This window comes from Bufo bufo, chromosome 7 (genome assembly GCF_905171765.1).
Source record: "Bufo bufo chromosome 7, aBufBuf1.1, whole genome shotgun sequence".
Classification (NCBI taxonomy): Eukaryota; Metazoa; Chordata; class Amphibia; order Anura; family Bufonidae; genus Bufo; species Bufo bufo.
Window position 1 is genome coordinate 185,993,386 of NC_053395.1, and position 18,931 is coordinate 186,012,316.

An 18,931-nucleotide genomic window follows, 5' to 3' on the forward strand; every position below is an offset into this window, starting at 1 on the left:
TATATTTATCCAAATTAGTTAGAGCACTGAGGGGCTGGTTGTAGCACTAGGAGCACCGCTAAAGCTAGGTCCCAATGCTCAGTATACTCCCCCATCCCATTGACTGTTTGACAGGAAAAGACCTTTCATCTTGCTCTGTCTTCTGGGTGGAATGACTTTATCGGCACCTGAGCACTGTGAATCTGCACTGATCAGCAAGCATCTGCAGACCGTGAGCACAGGAGCCAGAAGACAGGGCAGGGTGAGATGTCTTGCTCTGTCAATAAAATGGGAGGGGGGAGTGTACTGAGCATCGGGCATAGCTGTAGCGGTGCTCCTAGTGCTACAGCCAGCCCCTCGGTGCTCTAACTAACTAATTAGAATAAACATAAAAGTATTGATATCTCTGCAGCCATACAAGGTAAAAATGATTTAATTTTAATTGGCATGATAAACCCTCGGGCAGTTTACCTGGTTTGATGGGGTTGATCATGCAGACAGGTACTCTTTAAATGACCTTACTTTAAAGTGGCATTCCAATCTTAAATAAGTGATGGCGTATGGCTAGGATATGATATCATGACTGGTGGGGGGGTCTGTTCTGTGGGACCACAACAATCCTGAGAAAGGGGCTGCAGCGCTAGTTTAGCAGTGTGTTCCCTTCCCTGTTTTTACTGCACAGTGGTGCCCTCGCTACCCATTGTGCAGGGGAGCTGCAGGATCCCGTTCACTAGATTGGTGCATCCGTGGGGGCCGGACTAGCGGCACTGTGCAGTTAAAGTTAGACAGGAACACATCGCTAAACCAGCACTGCTGCACCTTTTTATTCTCAGGTTTGTAGTGGGTCCCAAAAGACCACTTTAGAAGAAGGGAGAACCTCTTTTATTAAGCCTGCTGAGAAAAGTTAGGGAACTTCCCTTGAAATCTATCTTTTGTGGAAGACTAGCCAATTTAAATTGGCTTTAGCTCACCCATGGTTTTACCCAAAATATAGGTTAACCCAAGTCCCCTTTATTAGATCAGGCGTCAACCTTACAATTTTTTTGTAGCTGTTACATTTCTTTCCTTTTTAATTATAGGGAAATAGAATTTGAGAAGAACGAACTGGAACACAAGGAACTTTTAAGGGAAAAGGACAGACAACATGCTGAGCAAATGAGTCTTCTATATGCAAGGGTAACACTGATTGTATTAGGGGAAATGCTATTGGAGCGGAGTACAGGCTCTGTAGACTTGGTGGCCACTGCTGAACATCATTTTGTACATATAAACTTAATCCTACACCTTGGACCTATAAATGACCAGCTGTTGGATGGAGAAGTTTCAGAAACATTTACATTATTAGGAGCGGCTTTTTTTTATGTGACTTATTGCCGATGTTGAGTTGTATTCAAGGGAGTGGCCTTTACTAAATGAGTACCCAATGCCAAGCGCCCCGATCTGTGAGGGTGCTGGGTCATCGGTATAAACAGGCTGCACAACCCCTTTAAGAAAACCCTATACAGGCTAACTCTGCAGACATATTTGCTTGCTTTCTGTCACCTGCCTTAGGGCTCATGCACACGTTTTTTGTTTTTTTGTTCCGTTACAAGTCCGTATGCGGAACCATTCATTTCAATGGGGCTTGAAAAAACCCGTAAATGACTGTGCATTCCCTGTCCGCATGTCCGTTCTGCAAAAAAAATAAAACATGTCCTATTGTCTGTTTTGCGGACGAGGAAATACATTGTTACAATGAAAAAAAAAAAAGGATGCAACACGGATGTCATCCGTTTTTTAAAATATTTTTATGCGGATCTGTGTTTTGCGGACCGCAAAATACATACTGTTGTGTGCATGAGCCCTTATTCTAATGTACGCCTGATGGGTTACAAAGCAATAAAGGACAGATGGAAGGGAATGTGACTGCAGGGCTGTGACGGTGCAGGGCTTATTGGTTGTTACTATGGACAAAATAGTACCCTTATCTCCCCCGACGAAGCCACATATCTGGCGAAACATGTCTGGAGGGGTGGCGTGGAGGGTCATAAAATCTATGATTGCAGGGAAAGCGAGGGGGAAAGTGTGCAATATAGGAGGTGTGTGTGTGTGTGTGTGTGTGTGTGTGTGTGTGTGTGGAGAAAAGATACATAGTATCAGTATGCCTTAACTGCTAGCCACATTGTATCGGCTTGAGCAATGTAGGCTAGTGAGCATATGTATAAAGCAGTGTGTGTTTAAAACGTGCAAGGTAGCGGACAAGAGACTGTCAGATAATGTGGTCATTTTGAGCAGCACTGATATTGATGAGAAATACTATGATCATTTAATAGCACTGGAAGCGCTTATCTCAGGCACAATATAGCTGGTGTTTTGTACCCCCACCTTATAGAATATCTGCTGAGGATTGGCAGAAAGTGTGTAATAAAAGCACTACATAGTGCAAAAAGACTCTAAGAGGTGTGAGGGTGAATAAATACTGATAATAATAACACCACACAAACCAATTTATTTAAACACAAAAAGGAGAGTTTATGCACAAATAGCTCCGCAGTTATCAATAGTAACCACTAGTGACCCTGTTCTACTGTCCTGAGTATCACACATGATTTTCCTTTTCTTCACATTTGCAAGGTTTTAAATGACAAAATAAAGATGTATTTTTATTTTTTATATATAATGGGTTGGGACCCCTAAAGGGATCTCTTTTTGGTCAGTTGACCGGTTGGCGTTTTGTTGAAATTATCCTAAGGGTCCCAACCAGGGCCTCTAATAAGATTGTTACTATGGAGACGCATTGTCTACATAGGAGCTGTGGTAAGAAAACGTTGGGTCCGAATTTAACATTTTTGATATTTAGATGTGGCAAATTATCAAAAACTGGTAGTAAAGGCATACACGGCTTTTAATGCCGGGGAAGCTAAGAGTGGCTATACTTCTTGTATAACAAGAAAAAGTAATGCTGCATGCAAAGGCCGCACATCATATAAAAATATATTTATTTAAGGGGACACAGCCAAAAACATTAAAATCATTGTATACAACTACATCCTTATGTGTGGACTACATGTCATGTCCTACACATACCCACAACTACCAAGTTCACAATAAGAACAATAAATGCTGCCAAAGTATTGCAAAGGTGGTAAATAAAACATCAAGAATTGCATAATACTTATCAAATAGGATGGACAGGCATGGTGTGTAGGTATAAACGCCCCACGCATAACGTCAGTCACAGCTAGCTTCCTCAGGGGTCTATGTAGTAAGGGGAAAATGTGCTATATATATATATATATATATATATATATATATATATATTAGATAATACATTGTAATAATAATCACCTGCTAAATAATAATTGGGGAGGGACAGATGTTGAATCGCCGCAAATGTTCCCCCAGTGCAGAGACCCAACCCACATAAGATGGCTCCGTCCATTGCAAGGCGGCGTACCGGCAACTGAGTCTGCACACGTGCAAGATGGCAAACCAAAACACGGTGTGCTCCAGTCGCCGGAAGCGCATTGTGATCCAGGAAGGGGCAAGTATGCGCCAGCTTCCAGCCCTGCGTGTCAAGCATGCATTCCAAAGGCAGGAAGCATACCAGCCACTGCACGCCGTACACACCAGAGGCGCACTCACAATGCTGGAGATGTGATTATTTCATAGAATAGAGGACACAAAAAATATAAATGAATATTAAAATCATATGATTACTTAGATATGGAAATAAATATATATAATAAAAAAAAGGAAAGAAAATAATTAATTACATAATACTAAAAACATGATTATAAAAATAAATAAATGTGATAAACCAACACAATAAATTGTACATTAATACAAATAATATATGCCATAAAAATGAGAAGTGTGATAAGGATTACAATAAAATAGGGAAGTAATAAATTATATGTAAGAAGATAAAGCCATAGAGTGAACATAATAAACATATTAAATAATAACAGAATTGTGTATTTCATAAACCACTTTCCCAATTATGGTCATTTGGCCTCTTACGATTTATATTCATGCTATATGCCCTTCGGTCGTCTTGTCATGTTTGGCAAAAAGTTTTACATTTTATGAAATGTCCTTTGAGTGACCAGCGTTATATTCTACATGATGCACCTTATATTAAATCAACATATTGGAGTAATTTCATGGTTTCTTTTTTTCAAATTGTGTAAGTTAGCTGAAAAATTGAAGGATAATGAATAGTGTAATGTTTATCTGGGTTTGCTCCTAAATTCTATTTTGATGCACCATCGTTGGAAATGTGATAGAGATTTAGAAATTGGCCAAGTACAGCAGTTGTGTAGGCGGCAATATTAAACCTGTTCACGAAGATGATGATACTTTCAAAATATATTTAAAAACACTCAATTCATTGCCGCAGTCTTAAAATAGTCATAATTGCATACGCCTCTATCTAATGGATTAGAATGAAGCTCTGGTTATTAAAAATAGTCTGAGGGGAGTTCTCATGAGCAGACATCGTTCCATTCTCTTGATCTATCTGTGTGTGTGTGTGTGTATATGTATGTATGTATGTATGTATGTATATATATAATTACAGTATGTGGTGTATCTATAAGATGAAGATAAAATGACTTCTTCATCACTTTGTAGATTACAGCTCTAGAGAACAAACTTGGCGCATATGAACAAAAACTTCAGGTGATCCCAAACCATAAATATGAAAACGAGGAATTCACGCCGCATACTGCGACTGCTCCGACGGAGGCTCCAGCTGAACTGGGATCAGAAGGTTCAACCCTCCTAGAGTCTTCCATATCTGGTAATTGGAAAAACAAAATCGACATATTTGGATTTCCAGTATTGAAACGTGTTGAGGTCTTTTAAAGATTTTACTTAAACTCACCTTCGCCTTAGAGGGGTTATTCACTATCACTAGGGATTTTCCAGCTTTCTTATTTTTAATTTTCTTACCATCCAGCTGTACTTGTGGAGAAATAAATACTCGCCTGCTCCCTGCCACTCCATATTGGCTCCTAGGCTCTCTTCACTGGACTTCCAGTCCCTGTCTGCCAACATCTGGACAAACAAAGCCACGTGCACCTCTGCAGCCAATGACTGGCCTCAGTGGTGATGTGTCCCCAATCGGCACATCAGTACTGGGTCACGTACCGCTTGGGGACATATCACCACTGAGGCCGGTTATTGGCTGCAGCAGTGCACTTGACCACATTTTGGAAGTGGTGGAACAAAGGTTTTGTGTTTAGAGGGATACCTTTTTATTTATGGCAGTGCCCTTCCACATGCCTACCAATGGTCGTCACCTCGCTTCTCAGTTGTTGCGTGTGGAAAGGGTTTTTACCCATGATCCATTCAGCAAGATCCCACTTTGCTGGCATATAGGAAGCACACACAGAAGGTTTTGGAGGGCCAGAAGGCATCCTGCACTGTGGTACTTGTATGCAAGACTGAATAGAAGACGTGCAGAATATGTCAGCGCTGGGATTTCTTTTGCTTAACATTCTTATGGTTCTGATTTAACATCATTTGTAGTGAAAATGACTTGTTTAGACTTGGCTGACAGTCTTTGATTGACACTAGATTTTGATGCATGCGTGGGAGAGATCCAACGTTTGGACACCAGCGCCCACAAAGCCAAAGCACAGCTTGCTCTTAAAGTAAAACGCCAGCGACCGTCGAGGAACAAATTAAAGGAAATAATCGTTGGCAAGGAGCAAAAATTGTTTCAAGAGGTAAGATCATAAAAATTAAATATATTCGGTTCAAAGGGGTCGTGCCAAGTTAGAAACTTATCTCCTATCCGCAAAACGGGAGACTAGTAACTGATCGGTGGGTGTCCGGCTGCTGGGATCCCCACAGTTTACGAGGAGAGTCCTGTGCCCCTGTTTGGATTGAGCGAAAGGTAGCCATGTCTGCTGCCACTCCATTCTATATGGGTCTGCAGGAGGTATCGGAGTTCTGCTCTGTTATCCGGAAGTCCCACCTGCCACCATGAAGACATGGATCCCTTTTTCTCATGATCGGTTCAGGGTCGCAATGGCCTGACCCCCACATATCAGATACATATCAATATGGTATACGTTTCTGTATTGGCACAGCCCCTTTATATAGGTTGTCCCGTCTCAACATTTATCATTTATTTGTGTTTTCAAGTTTGGCGTACAAGGTTCGGGTTATCTAAGAATTCTGTTATGTATTTCGCTACCATGGACCATAACTTATGATCCGTTGTAGAGGAATCCATAACTGGATTCTTAGTTAACCTGGACCTTGTATGCCAAACTTGAAACCACAAGTTTGCTCAACACTAATGATGACTTATCCTTAGGATAGGTCATCAGTATGTGATTGGCTGGGGTCCAACATATGGGGCCCCATGGATCAGCTGTTTGAGGAGACTGCTGCCTCCTGACCGCTTACCAAGCACAGCACTGTACATTAAGAGGCTGTGTTTGGTGTCTCAGTTCGGTCCTATTTCATTGAATGTGTGAGCTGTGCCTAGGCCATATGACCGATGAACGTGACGTCACTGACCTAGGGCAGGCATCTTCAAACTGCGGCTCTCCAGCTGTTGCAAAACTACAACTCCCAGCATGCCCGAACAGCCTACAGGTATCAGCCTACAGCAGGGCATTGTGGGAGTTGTAGTTTTAAAACAGCTGGAGGGCCACAGTTTGAGGATGCCTGACCTAGGGTAAACTGCGAGAATGCAGAGAGCATTGGTCCTTCTCAGACAGCTGATCAGTGGAGCTCCCTGGTGTTGGACCCTCAATCAGAAACTGATCACCTATCCTGAGGAGATGGTTATTGGAAAACCCCTTTAAGGCTGGGTTCACACGAGCGGATGCCGTGCGTGGCATCCGCTCCGTGAAAGAGTGCCAAGACCCGATGCAGACTGCAGAGGCAGGGAGCATTAACATGACTGATAATGCTCCGTGCCTCTCTGTGATCTCTTTACTACGAAATCACAGTTGTCACTGTGATTTCGTAGTAAAGAGGTCACAGAGAGGCACGGAGCATTATCAGTCATGTTAATGCTCCGTGCCTCTGCAGTCTGCATCGGGTCTTGGCACTCTTTCACGGAGCGGATGCCACGCACGGCATCCGCTCGTGTGAACCCAGCCTAAGCCAAATTGAGAATTGTATTGGACTTCTTCTTTCATTTTCTAATCCACATATAAACACCACATAGGAGGATGAAGCAGAGGAAACCCTGCAAGCTGAAACTGTGAGCCCTAGTGAGAAAACAGACGATTCTGAGGACCAGCTTGGCTCCCAAGATGAAGATCAAAGGATTGAAAAGTCTCAAACCGCAGAAAGTTTAGGTAGTCTCCTGGAGTCAAACCCTTCCATTTCCACTTCCTCCTCCCCAGCCCACAGGACTAACACTGAAACCATTCTAACCTCCAGTCAGTCTCCCACTGGGGAAGGGCTAGCTCAGAGTTCCTCAGGAGGATACATTAGGAATACCAAGCTGAGAGAATCTAAAGGCAAAGGCAAAGTCGCCAAAGGTAAGCTTGGGTAGAAGACAAATTACGTATGTACAAAAGACCCAAGTTCCAGCGGTAACTATAACGTGGGGATGTAAAGTCAAGTTAGGGTTGTATCAATAGCAATCCTGGGTAGGTGCAGAAATGAGGATAACCTCAGTAAGATAAGAATTGATCCAGCACCTGTGGTTGAGGGATAAAATCCAAGTTTATTTAGCTTGGAATAAACTTGGATTTTGGTGCAGACATGATGCAGAAATGCACATAAATCCTCACATTGAAATTCGTGCAGATCTTATGTGCGTTCACCCACACTCGTGTGCAGGGCGTCTTAGGTTTTGTTTTTTACATCTCTCTTTGCCTATGCGTTGGAGGTCTACATCAGGCGTACACCTGCTGGAAAGTGCAGTGTGCGGTGCTTTACTGTACAGTGTAGGAAACACTCCCTACCCCCAGTGCCTCCAATTGATAAGGATATGTCAGAGTTTTAGATCATTGAATTCCAGAGGAGAAAATTAAGAAAATATTACTTTGTTGACTAACAGACCATTGTCACTAAATCCACCTGTTCTGACCGCCCGAAGGGCAGGGAGAGAATGCTCACTGCAGCTTATCCCCATTTCTGCGGTCCTCTCTATGGTATATAGGTCATGTAAAGCCAAACTGAGCTCTAGTTTTTCCAGGCTTGCATCTGCTGTTATGTGGTGATGTAGTCACATCTCAGGGCGCTGGGCTAATAATGTCTTCAGGAGCAGCTGTACCGCTTTGTACGTGCACTGTATTTTACATCTTATCTGATCTCTGTATCTAAATCCTGCAAATTATGCACAGCGGTCCATTGATTTGCTCATTTATATTTTTTAGGATTGTTGAATATTTTCTTCCTTCTCTCCTCTGGAAGAACAGAATCCATTCTAGTTACATTACATTCATGTTTGTCTCCATGCATACCATTGCTCGACCGCTATATATGTTGTATGTTTTAGTTATAAAATGCTGTGACTTGTATTTGCCTGTATAGATGAAAAGAGAAACGACGATAAAGCTGCAGAATCGACTGAAAACGCAGGAAAGCATAAAAGAAGGTTCCCAGATTTTGGGTAGGAGACCCCAATGCATATTGCTGTATCTATTTTATTATTATTTTTTTTATTTCTTGTATGTGTTTTTACATAAAAATAAAAGAATATTCCATCGATACTTACCATCGTGCATTTCTACAGACTGAGGGATGTCAACATTAAGGGGGTGAGGTTGCCACTTGCACCCGGGCAATAGCAGTAACATATTTGGGCAGTACACAGCCTATTGAGGTTTTCATATATATATATATATATATATATATATATATATATATATATATATATATATATATATATATATATATATATATATATATATATATATATATATTATATAATATATATGCAAATTCAAAGGGGAACTTGGCCAAATTAACCTTAGCCGTTTATGTAAGGAGATCACATCAGTAAAGTCTTTTGAATCACCACTGATTTCTACTCAGATGGTGTCTGTGTTCCCCATGAAAAATTTTGAAAATTGCCATTGTGCAATTCTCTTAGGCGCATTTATTTAACTGTAAAAGTAATTATGATGTGAATTTATACATATAGTCACAAATCTCATCTTACAGCCTGAGCCGCCTCGCACATCTGTACTTGCCCTCTGTAGAAGAGCTGTGTACATTGTCTTGTGTGTTGGCTTCATTGCTTTACAATATTACTGCTTGACCGCAAAATGTATTTTATTATAACCTAAATGTTTTACTTTAGGGGACTGCGAAAGTCTGGAGGGAAAGGCAAAAGGCAAGACCGGGAGAATCAGAGGGGATCCTTGGATAGTCGGTAAATAATATGCTTGGATTGTGCTTTCCTTTTATTCACTGTTGGTTGTGTGTGGTTCAGAAGTCAAATATATTCCTCAGGATAGGTCATCCATGTCTGATCGGTGGGGGTCTGACACCCGGGACCCCCGCTGATCAGCTGTTTGAGAAGGCGCTCCTGTGAGCTCCATGGCCTTCTCCCTGCTCACCAGGCACAGCGCCGTACATTGTATAACGGCTGTGCTTGGTATCGCCCTTTTGTCCCATTCACTTCAATGGGGCTGAGCTGCGTCTAGGCCACTTGACCGATGAATGTGTTGTCACAGGCCTAGGGAAAGCTGTGAGAAGGCTTCAGCACTCACAGAAACGCCGCTGCCTTCTCAGCTGATCGGTGGGGTCCCTGGTGTCGTACCCCCACCCATCAGATGGTGATGAGGATAGGTCATCAGTATTAAAAACGCAGAAAACCCCTTTAATGTTACGGCTCACGTCATTGGATGGTCAAATCCTGTTGAAGGTCGGTGCTGCATGTCAAGCTTTTATTAAGTCTGTTCTGTCTTATTTCCAGTGGTTCCAGGGACTTGCTGGATGAAGCTGGAAATCAGTCCTTGTCGGATTCAGACTCCCCAGTTCCTACTTGCATGCCCTTTTCTTGGTTTGGTGAAAGCCACAGGGAATCTGCATACAGTGGCAGCCTGTCCTTCCCCAGCTCTGACCCTCTGGATGAGCCGGAGAGGGCCCGACTCAAGGTAATGACTGAGAAGCTCCTTATATTCTCTCTAATAGCCCATATTCTTAGAAAAACCAGTAAGACCACTGAAGACGCAAACTTTTTTTTTTTTTTTTTATATATATATTATTTTCCGTTTTTGGATTGACCTTAACTTTTATAGCCCTCAGTAGAAAGACTTCCTGAAAGGCCAGTAACAAATTATATTTACTAACATTAAAGGGCATCTGTCAGCAGATCTGTACCTATGACACTGGCTGACCTGTTACATGTGCACTTGGCAGCTGAAGGCATCTGTGTTGGTCCCATGTTTATATGTGTCTGCATCTGAGAAAAGTGATGTTTTACTATATATGCAACAGGGGCGTTGCCGTTACTCCTCCAGGCTCGGCTTTATCTGCAACTGCCGCGCCTCCTGCACTTTGGCAGGGACAGGTGTGATGACGTTTTCACTGCCTAGGCCTGTTAATCAACGTGCAGAGGGTGCAGCAGTTGCAGAGAGAGCAGAGCCTCTAGGTGTAAAGGGAACACCCCCGTTGCTCCTAGAGGCTCATTTGCATATATTAAAAAAATTTTCTTAGCATTGCGGACATATTATTCAGATCGGACATCGGCGCCGATTACTGGCTGCATGCAATGCTGCTTCCAGCATATGTGCAGCTAGTAATAGATACTGGCCAACCCCTTTAAGCCGTAGTAGTGTAACCAGTTTGAGCCAGCTGCTTGCCCCTTGTGAAACTATGCTGGGAGTGTCTTTAAAAATTCATGTGCTCCCGACATGGTAGGCTCTTAAGACGTTCCTGATGAATAGTGCATCGGGCAGCTATTTCAGGCAAATGTAGACTGTAGAGTGCTGCCCTGTTTTATTAGGTCCAAATTAGGGCAAGTGCATTAGCACCAAATGCTGGCAAAGGGTTGAAGGAGTCTTAAAGTGACAACCGTCAATGAAAAACTGTCATGTTCAAAGGAGTTGTCACTTCTCATCCCCTAGAGTGCTGCCCTACAGTGGTGTAGGAAAGGGAACCAACACTTTACGGACGGGTGACCTTGCAGGTTAACGAGGTCCCATTTGTTTATTCTTGGATCAGTTATGTTCACATTTCTATTGTGGTTTCCATTATAAACAGAAGCCAGAACTCTACCACCAGTCATCTAACACTGCCTTCAGCGCTGATTTATTGATTTATTTTTTTTACCATCAAACAAGGCAGAATCTGCGATGGAGGCTCTGATGCAGATGTGTATAGAGCCTTACAGTTAATATGCGACACATTCACTTTCAGTTTTAATGTTTCACTTTGTAGAATGTTGGAATCCTGAATCCACCAGACGGGAAATGCAAAATTCTATCTTAGAAGTGAAATGTCTGCAGACTTTTAAACATTATTTTACTTTAAATTATCTCTCTGAATATCTGTGTTATCTGGAACAAAGTGAATTGCTGAAAAACAATAGGGGAGGCATCATGCTACGTAAGCAACTCTCTGGACTGACTTACATCTGTATTAATTTGGCTGATAATTCAAGTCCGTCTTCCCCAGTACCAGTTTTATAATGCCAACCAGGTGCGTGCTGTGCCTGCGGAACCTGTCACAGTAAACATGGTGTCTGAGCTGCATGCAGCACGTTATAGAGCAGGAGGAGCTGAGCAGATTGATATATAGATTTATGGGAAAAGATTCAGTAAAACTTGTAATTTATTCATTAAATTCCTGCTCATTTGGGGTTTTGAAGTCCAGGAGGCGGTCCTATCAGTGATTGACAGCCTTCCCTCTATGACTGTGTATACAGAGAGAGCTGTCAATCACTGATAGGACCGCCTCCTGGACTGCAAAGCCCAAAATGAGCAGGAATATAAATTAATGAAGTACTGAATCTTTTCCCATAAAACTATATATCACTCTGCTCAGCTCCTCCTGCTCTATAACATGCTGCCTGCAGCGCTCGTGTACTGAAGAGCACATTTAATAGCAGCAAGTCTAAAAACTAGACTGTTTATGCACTGCCATATTGTATGTTGATTATATTCTGGGTTTGAGGTTCTACATCTATCAAGATGTTGCACATTTATCAAGCCATACACTCCTGAATTCTGGTTTCAGAAAGGGGCAAAATTGGGCCTTTGTGACTTTTTGGGCTCATTTGTGTAAAAGTTTTGCAACAGTTTGCATTTTTACACCAATTGCTCCAGTTCTGGAAGGTGGATGTGGATAGCCTGTTGATTGTCCAGGTTTTTTTTGTTTTGTTTTTTTGATCTTTCCCACCAGCCATCAGGACCTGTGGAGAAATCTGTACTCGCCTGGTCCCCACCACTTTGGTCACGTGCTTCTCAAGGGTTGGGTCCCTGCTGAGGCCAGTCATTATTTGCTGCATCGGCACACATGACTTGGTCAGTGACTGGATACTGGAAGTCAGTCACCCATGACCCTCGTTTGTGTGATGCTTATATGATTATTAAGGGGCAGATACAGTCTATACGATCTTACAATGTGCCATGGAGACATCTGAGAAGATCACATTGGTTTAGTTTGTGATCTTGGACCTCCACTGATTTCTGGAAAGAATCTGCTCTACAGACTGGTGCCACCTTGGGCATTGCTCCGAGATTTCAGTTTCTTGAAACAGTCTATCAAACATTTCATTCACCAGAATGAAGCTTTGCTTAGAGTTTATATCAGATTTCCAAAATCAAATTCTGGTGGTCAGTTGTGGTCCGAGAACAGACTGCACCAATGAGACCTTCTCACAGGCATCTGTGATATACCAACACCTTTTGACTAGATTTCCCCTATAGAAATTGTCGTCCCATTTATTGCAACACTCAACCTATTGGTTATTTCATTACTATTCAGGAATATCTCTGTACCCGGCGCTCTTCTCTGGTAATAGACATACTCTAAGCAGAGAAAGCGGCCATTGTCCATGTCGCCACTAGCACCGTGAGAGGGATGTAATCTAATCCATACATCTGCTGCCACCGTGTCCTGTCCTGGCTGAATCTTTGCTCTTGACTATACAATAGAGCCTTATTTTCTGAGTTTGCCTGTAGAGATGAGGGAGTAGTAGGTCTAATGTTCTGTAGGGCTTAATCATTTTATATTTGGCTCCAAATCCACAGCATAGAAATGTTAAAGGGCTTCTGTCAGCAGATTTGTGCCTATGACACTGGCTGACCTGTTACATGTGCACTTGGCAGCTGAAGGCATCTGTGATGGTCCCATGTTCATATGTGCCCACATTGCTGAGAAAAATTATGTTTACATATATGCAAATGAGCCTCTAGGAGCAACGAGGGCGTTACTGTTACACCTAGAGGCTCTGCTCTCTCTGTAAGGCTCCATTCACACGTCCGTAATAATGGGTCCACATCCGTTCCGCAAATTGCGGAACGGGTGCGGACCCATTAATTCTCTATGGGGATGGAATGGATGCGGAGAGCACACTATGTGCTCTCCGCATCTGAATTTCCGGAGCGTGCTGCCGATCCTACGGTCCGCGGCTCCGGGAAAAAAAAAATAGAACATGTCCTATTCTTGTCTGCAATTGCAGAGACGAATAGGCATTTTTATGGGGTGCCGGCCGGTTGTATTGCGGATCCGCAGTGCACTACAGACGTGTGAATGGAGCCTAACTGCTGCGCCCCTCTGCACTTTGACAGGGCCAGGTGTAATGACGTTTACACTGCCTAGTCCTGTCGGTCAAAGTGCAGAGGACGCAGCAGTTACAGAGAGAGCAGAGCCTCTAGGAGTAAGTGCAACGTCAAACATCACTTTTCTCAGTAATGCGGGCACATATGAACATGGGACCAAGACAGATGTGCGCTTGGCAGCTGAAGACATGTAACAGGTCAGCCAGTGTCATAGGGACAAATCTCCTGACAGATCTCCTATTAAATGATAAAATTCTGGATACCTGCAGCCACCACTAGAAGGCGCTTACAGCTTCATAATAAACCAGACAGAATTGTGTAATGTAACTCTATCTATGAAGAGGAATAATATAAATGCCAGTAATATATATTAGCCGTATAAAGGGGCTTTGTTACTGAGGTAGTGAATACATCAGGCTCTCTTTTGGTTCTTGCATGCGGCGCTGAGCGTTGCACTTACGTGACGTATCGCGAGTAATTTGGTGCACTGGAATTGATTGTGGCCTTCATTGACCTTCACCCCTCTCTTGCAATACAGTTCACTTTCAATTTGTGTTTGGATGTTTTCTCTGTGACGAAGGCGAGGGACGAGGATAATCCAGTCTTGTTTCTACTTGTTTTCAGAGTAGAGTTTACATAGATGATTCATACAGTTACCGCCATTGCTCTGATCTATCAGGGCTGGTGGCAGAGCCCTCCCTATCGGGACGCTCGCACACTTTCACCTTCTCGTCTAATGAGGTGAGTTGTGTACATGGTGTGGTTAGTGTCTTGTGTCCCTGCATGTCCCTCGTGTCGTCCTAATCATTTGTGGGTTGACCAGTGTTCACGACTACAACCTTTTCAGTGTCTGGTATCATTTATGTGCCATAGAGGTAAACTCACATGACCGAACATCACTGTCCACAAGTCATTTTGCAAAAAGTACGAAATAGGCACTGAAAATGTCAACGTCATTTTCATTACTTAACCAGAAGATCAAAAAAAGTTAACCCTAATAATGCCAAATTAACATTACACTGCACATGGGAGGTGTTTGCAAGAGACGTCATCAGTTCAGATATGCTGATGGACGTGATGGAAGATACTTCTATTGAGGCTGTGCAGTGTCGGGTAAATCCACTATTTGCTAGCTTAGTGCCCTCATTATGGGAAGAGATGGGGCCAGAGACTCATTAGTATATTCTGCTAGCTTTTCCCCATCCCAGAGATCATCACTTTAAGGGCAAGTTCACGCAGGATGGAGCTGCTGCAGGTTTTACCTGGTAAAAATCCTTAGATTACAGCACCAGGCAAGTGGATCTGACAAAGCTGAGCCACACGCTGCAGACCATATGGAAAATTACACGCAGTGCAGAGTTTGAAATCCGCAGTGTGTCTAGTTCTCTTGCAGATTTTCCCTGTGAATTCAGCCCTTTTAAAAGGACATCTGTCAGCAGATCTGTACCTGTGACACTGGCTGACCTGTTACATGTGCGCTTGGCAGCTGAAGACATCTGTGTTGGTCCCATGTTCATATGTTGAAGCATTCCTGAGAAAAATGAGGTTTTAATATATGGAAATGAGCCTCTAGGAGCAACAGGGGCGTTGTCATTACACCTAGAGGCTCTGCTCTCTCTGCAACTGCTGCGCCCTCTGCACTTTGTCTGACAGGGCCAGGCAGTGAAAATGTCATCACCCCTAACCCGGACTTCTCTTAAACGGTTTCGGTCACCAGAAATACCTAACTTAAACTGGCTGACATTAGCGATGTGCTAATGTCAGCTGAATCTAACTAGCCTATTCCTAGTTTTATCTATGGCCCCCGTTACTCCATAAATCTAACTTTTATAATATGCGAATTAGCCTCTAGTAGCAGGGGAGGGGGGGGGGGGGGGGCGCGTTGCTCCTAGAGGCTCCGTTCTCCCACCTCTGTCTCCTCCATCCAAGTCTTGATTGACAGGGCCAGGCAGTGTTCGCATCCTCCTGCCGGGGCCCTGAGTGCATGGTAAATCTTGTGTCTGCGCCGTGCCGTTCAGTGTTCAGTGCAGGCGCAGTAAGGAAGTCTGCAGCCAGTGAGTGTCCTTCCTTCACTGTGCCTGCGCAGAATACTAAACTGCATGGCGCAGGTGTGAGATTTACCATGCACTCAGGGCCCCGGCAGGAGGATGCAAACGCTGCCTGGCCCTGTCAATCAAGACTTGGATGGAGGAGACAGAGGTGGAAGACGGGAGCCTCTAGGAGCAGGAGCAACGCCCCCCCCCCCCCCCCCGAGGCTATTATAAGTTACATTTATGGAGTAACAGGGGCATGGATAAAATTAGGAATAGGCTAGTTAGGTTCAGCTGACATCAGCACATCGCTAATGTAAGCCAGTTTAATTTTAGGTATTTCTGGTGACAGAATCCCTTTAAAGTCAAAGTGCAGAGGGTGCGGCAGTTGCAGAGAGAGCTGAGCCTCTAGGTGTAACAGCAACACCCACGTTGCTCCTAGAAGCTCATTTGCATATAATAAAACATCATTTTTCTCAGCAATGCGGACACATATGAACATGGGACCAACACAGACGCCTTCAGCTGCCAAGCGCACATGTAACAGCTCAGCCAGTGTCATAGGTACAGGTCTGCTGACAGATGTCCTTTAAAGGGGTTGTCCGGGTTCAGAGCTGAACCCGGACATACCCTTATTTTCACCCCGGCAGCCTCCCTGAGCCTAGCATCAGAGCATCTTATGCTCCGATGCGCTCCCGTGCCCTGCGCTAAATCGCGCAGGGCACGGGCTCTTTTGTTTACAATAACACACTGCCGGGCGGTAACTTCTGCCCGGCAGTGTGTTCGGTGACGTCACCGGCTCTGAGGGGCGGGCTTTAGCTCTTCCCTAGCCGTTTTACTGGCTAGGGCAGAGCTAATTCCCGCCCATCAGTGCCGGTGACGTCACCGGGGTTCCTGTCAGCCCCATGGAGAGCCCCGGTACGTCACCGGAACTCCTAAAAATGCCTTTGCCCTGCGCAATTTAGCGCAGGGCAAAGGAGAGCATCGGAGCATGAACTGCTCCGATGCTCATGTCAGGGGGACTGCCGGGGTGAAAATGGAGGGATGTCCGGGTTCAGCTCTGAACCTGGACAACCCCTTTAATGTAGCAGGGGTGGTATTTGCATCAGAATCTTGATTTTTGTGGACATACCCTAAGAGTGTGAAAGATGACCTAATTACAAAGGCTCATCCTGGTGACTTTATACATAATACATACTGTGTAATTATCATTTCTGGAGGACACAGAATTTCCAGTCTGTGGACTATGCTGACTTGGATCATTTTTCGTTTTGGTTATTTGTTACACGTTGTAATGAGGATCTTGTATACGTGGAAACCGTTTTTAAGGAAGCTGTTGAAAACCACCAATGTGCATGTTGGCCCAGGTTTTGGCTGAATTGCATCCTCCGCATGTGAATTTAGCCTTAAAGGGAACCTGTCATCGGAGTTTTGTGTATAGAGCTGAGGGCATAGGTTGCTAGATGGCCGCTAGCACATCCGCAATATCCAGTCCCCATAGCTCTGTGTGCTTTTATTGTGTAAAAAAAAACGATTTGATAGATATGCAAATTAACTTGAGAGGAGTCCTGTACGTGAGATGAGTCAGGGACAGGACTCATCTCAGGTTAATTTGCATATGTATCAAATCGTTTTTTTTTGCACAATAAAAGCACACAGAGCTATGGGGACTGGATATTGCGGATGTGCTAGCGGCCATCTAGCAACCTATGCCCTCAGCTCTATACCCAAAATCCAGGTGACAGGTTCCCTTTAACGGTACAGGTCAGGCACAGATTCACTGACCACGTACACAGAATAGTGTACATCAGGGATCGGGAACCTCCGGCGCTCCAGCTGCTCCCAGAATCCTTCAGTGGGAGTTACAAGAACAGTGTGCATGCTGGGAATGGTAGTTTCACAGCACCTGGAGTGCTGAAGGTTGCTGATCAGATTGAGGATTAGACCAATGCTAGTACTAGTATATTTTAACTTTGAACTACATTGAGATAAATAGCAATCGTATACCATTTATTTGTGGCAAACTATAGTTCCTCAGTGTACAGGAATCCTCCTCTGTGTTCTTTGCATGCGTGTGCTCAGAAGCGCATGAAATGCATCCGCTTTGGCGTAAGTTCTGTTCTACATCCCTTGTAAAAGCTCCCCATCCATCAGGTAGAATAGATTTTACTACTTGACGTTCTGCAACAGCTCTGTGCTTAATTCCAAATGTAGCAGCTCTTTTCTCACCCACAGCAGGAAATCCCAGCACAGTTCTAAGCCTTAGGCCTCATTCACACTTCAGTGAATTACGGACATGTGCTGTCCAAGGACAGCACACGTACTGATTGATTGTAATGTTTTTGTTTAGACGTCTGTGTTTTTTTTTTTTTTTTTACTGACCATGTGTCAGTGGAAAAGTCGGAGGCATGCCCCACTTTGGTTCGTGATGCGGACCAAACACAGCCCATTGAAGTCTATGGGTTGATGAGAAGCCGCTGACACGACACGGGGGGCCACGGACCATTGGTAGGGGATGCTCTGGAAATTCCATGGAATACAGATGACCAAAATAATGGACACATGGATCAAACATGGATTCTTCACGGATGAAACACTGACCTCAAACGGACACGGAAATATGAGGCTTTAATCAGAAGTTGCATGCAGCCAATCCGCTAGGTTAGACTTGTTTTTACCTCCCACCCACTGTTGAAGACAGCAGAAGAAAGAAGCGATTTCTCTGCTCAAAAGTGTGATGAATGAGAGTGAAGTTTCTGTTTTTTCTTACCAGAAATGTAAGGCACAGAAACGGCATATTTTCAGGTGGCTGGACGGCTGGTGGCACGCTGCCCTTATACCATGTTGCTTTCGACTCTCTAAATGCTCACAGTGCTCAAAGGGAAATTACCAATATTGCCAGTGCATCCTAGTATTCTTGTGTTGTAGCTTCCCGTATAGCCTCCAATCCAGCTGATGGAACCTGAACAAGGGGATGAAAGATCATTCGTTGACAGCGAACTCCATTTACAGGGCTAATGAAATGTCAATGCAGATTTTTTTTTTGCACTATTTTTGTCCATTACTAAAATCGCCTCCAATTAAAAAAAAAAAAAAGCAGGTAAAATGGTGATATGAACATAGAAAGCCACCACACAAGATCATTAGGGTGCACTGGTAGGATTGGTTAATGGACAGTGTTATTTCTAACATGTTCTAGATGGTGACACTCAATTAAAAGGAGCGCCA

At 43.7% G+C, this 18,931-nt stretch overlaps 1 protein-coding gene across 4 annotated transcripts in view; it reads left to right on the top strand.

Moving 5' to 3' along the window:
• Positions 1–18,931, top strand: part of LOC121008636 (neurabin-1-like) — an 84,391-nt gene that overhangs the window by 60,411 nt on the left and 5,049 nt on the right. For 2 of the 4 annotated variants that reach the window (XM_040441298.1, XM_040441299.1), the window contains exons 10-17: positions 1,059–1,155; positions 4,594–4,762; positions 5,542–5,693; positions 7,154–7,472; positions 8,473–8,551; positions 9,245–9,316; positions 9,863–10,043; positions 14,298–14,414. In XM_040441298.1, the coding sequence (XP_040297232.1) occupies positions 1,059–1,155; positions 4,594–4,762; positions 5,542–5,693; positions 7,154–7,472; positions 8,473–8,551; positions 9,245–9,316; positions 9,863–10,043; positions 14,298–14,414 (1,186 nt within the window). The remainder of the gene's footprint in view (positions 1–1,058; positions 1,156–4,593; positions 4,763–5,541; positions 5,694–7,153; positions 7,473–8,472; positions 8,552–9,244; positions 9,317–9,862; positions 10,044–14,297; positions 14,415–18,931) is intronic. The other 2 variants (XM_040441301.1, XM_040441300.1) reach the window with 2 other exon arrangements.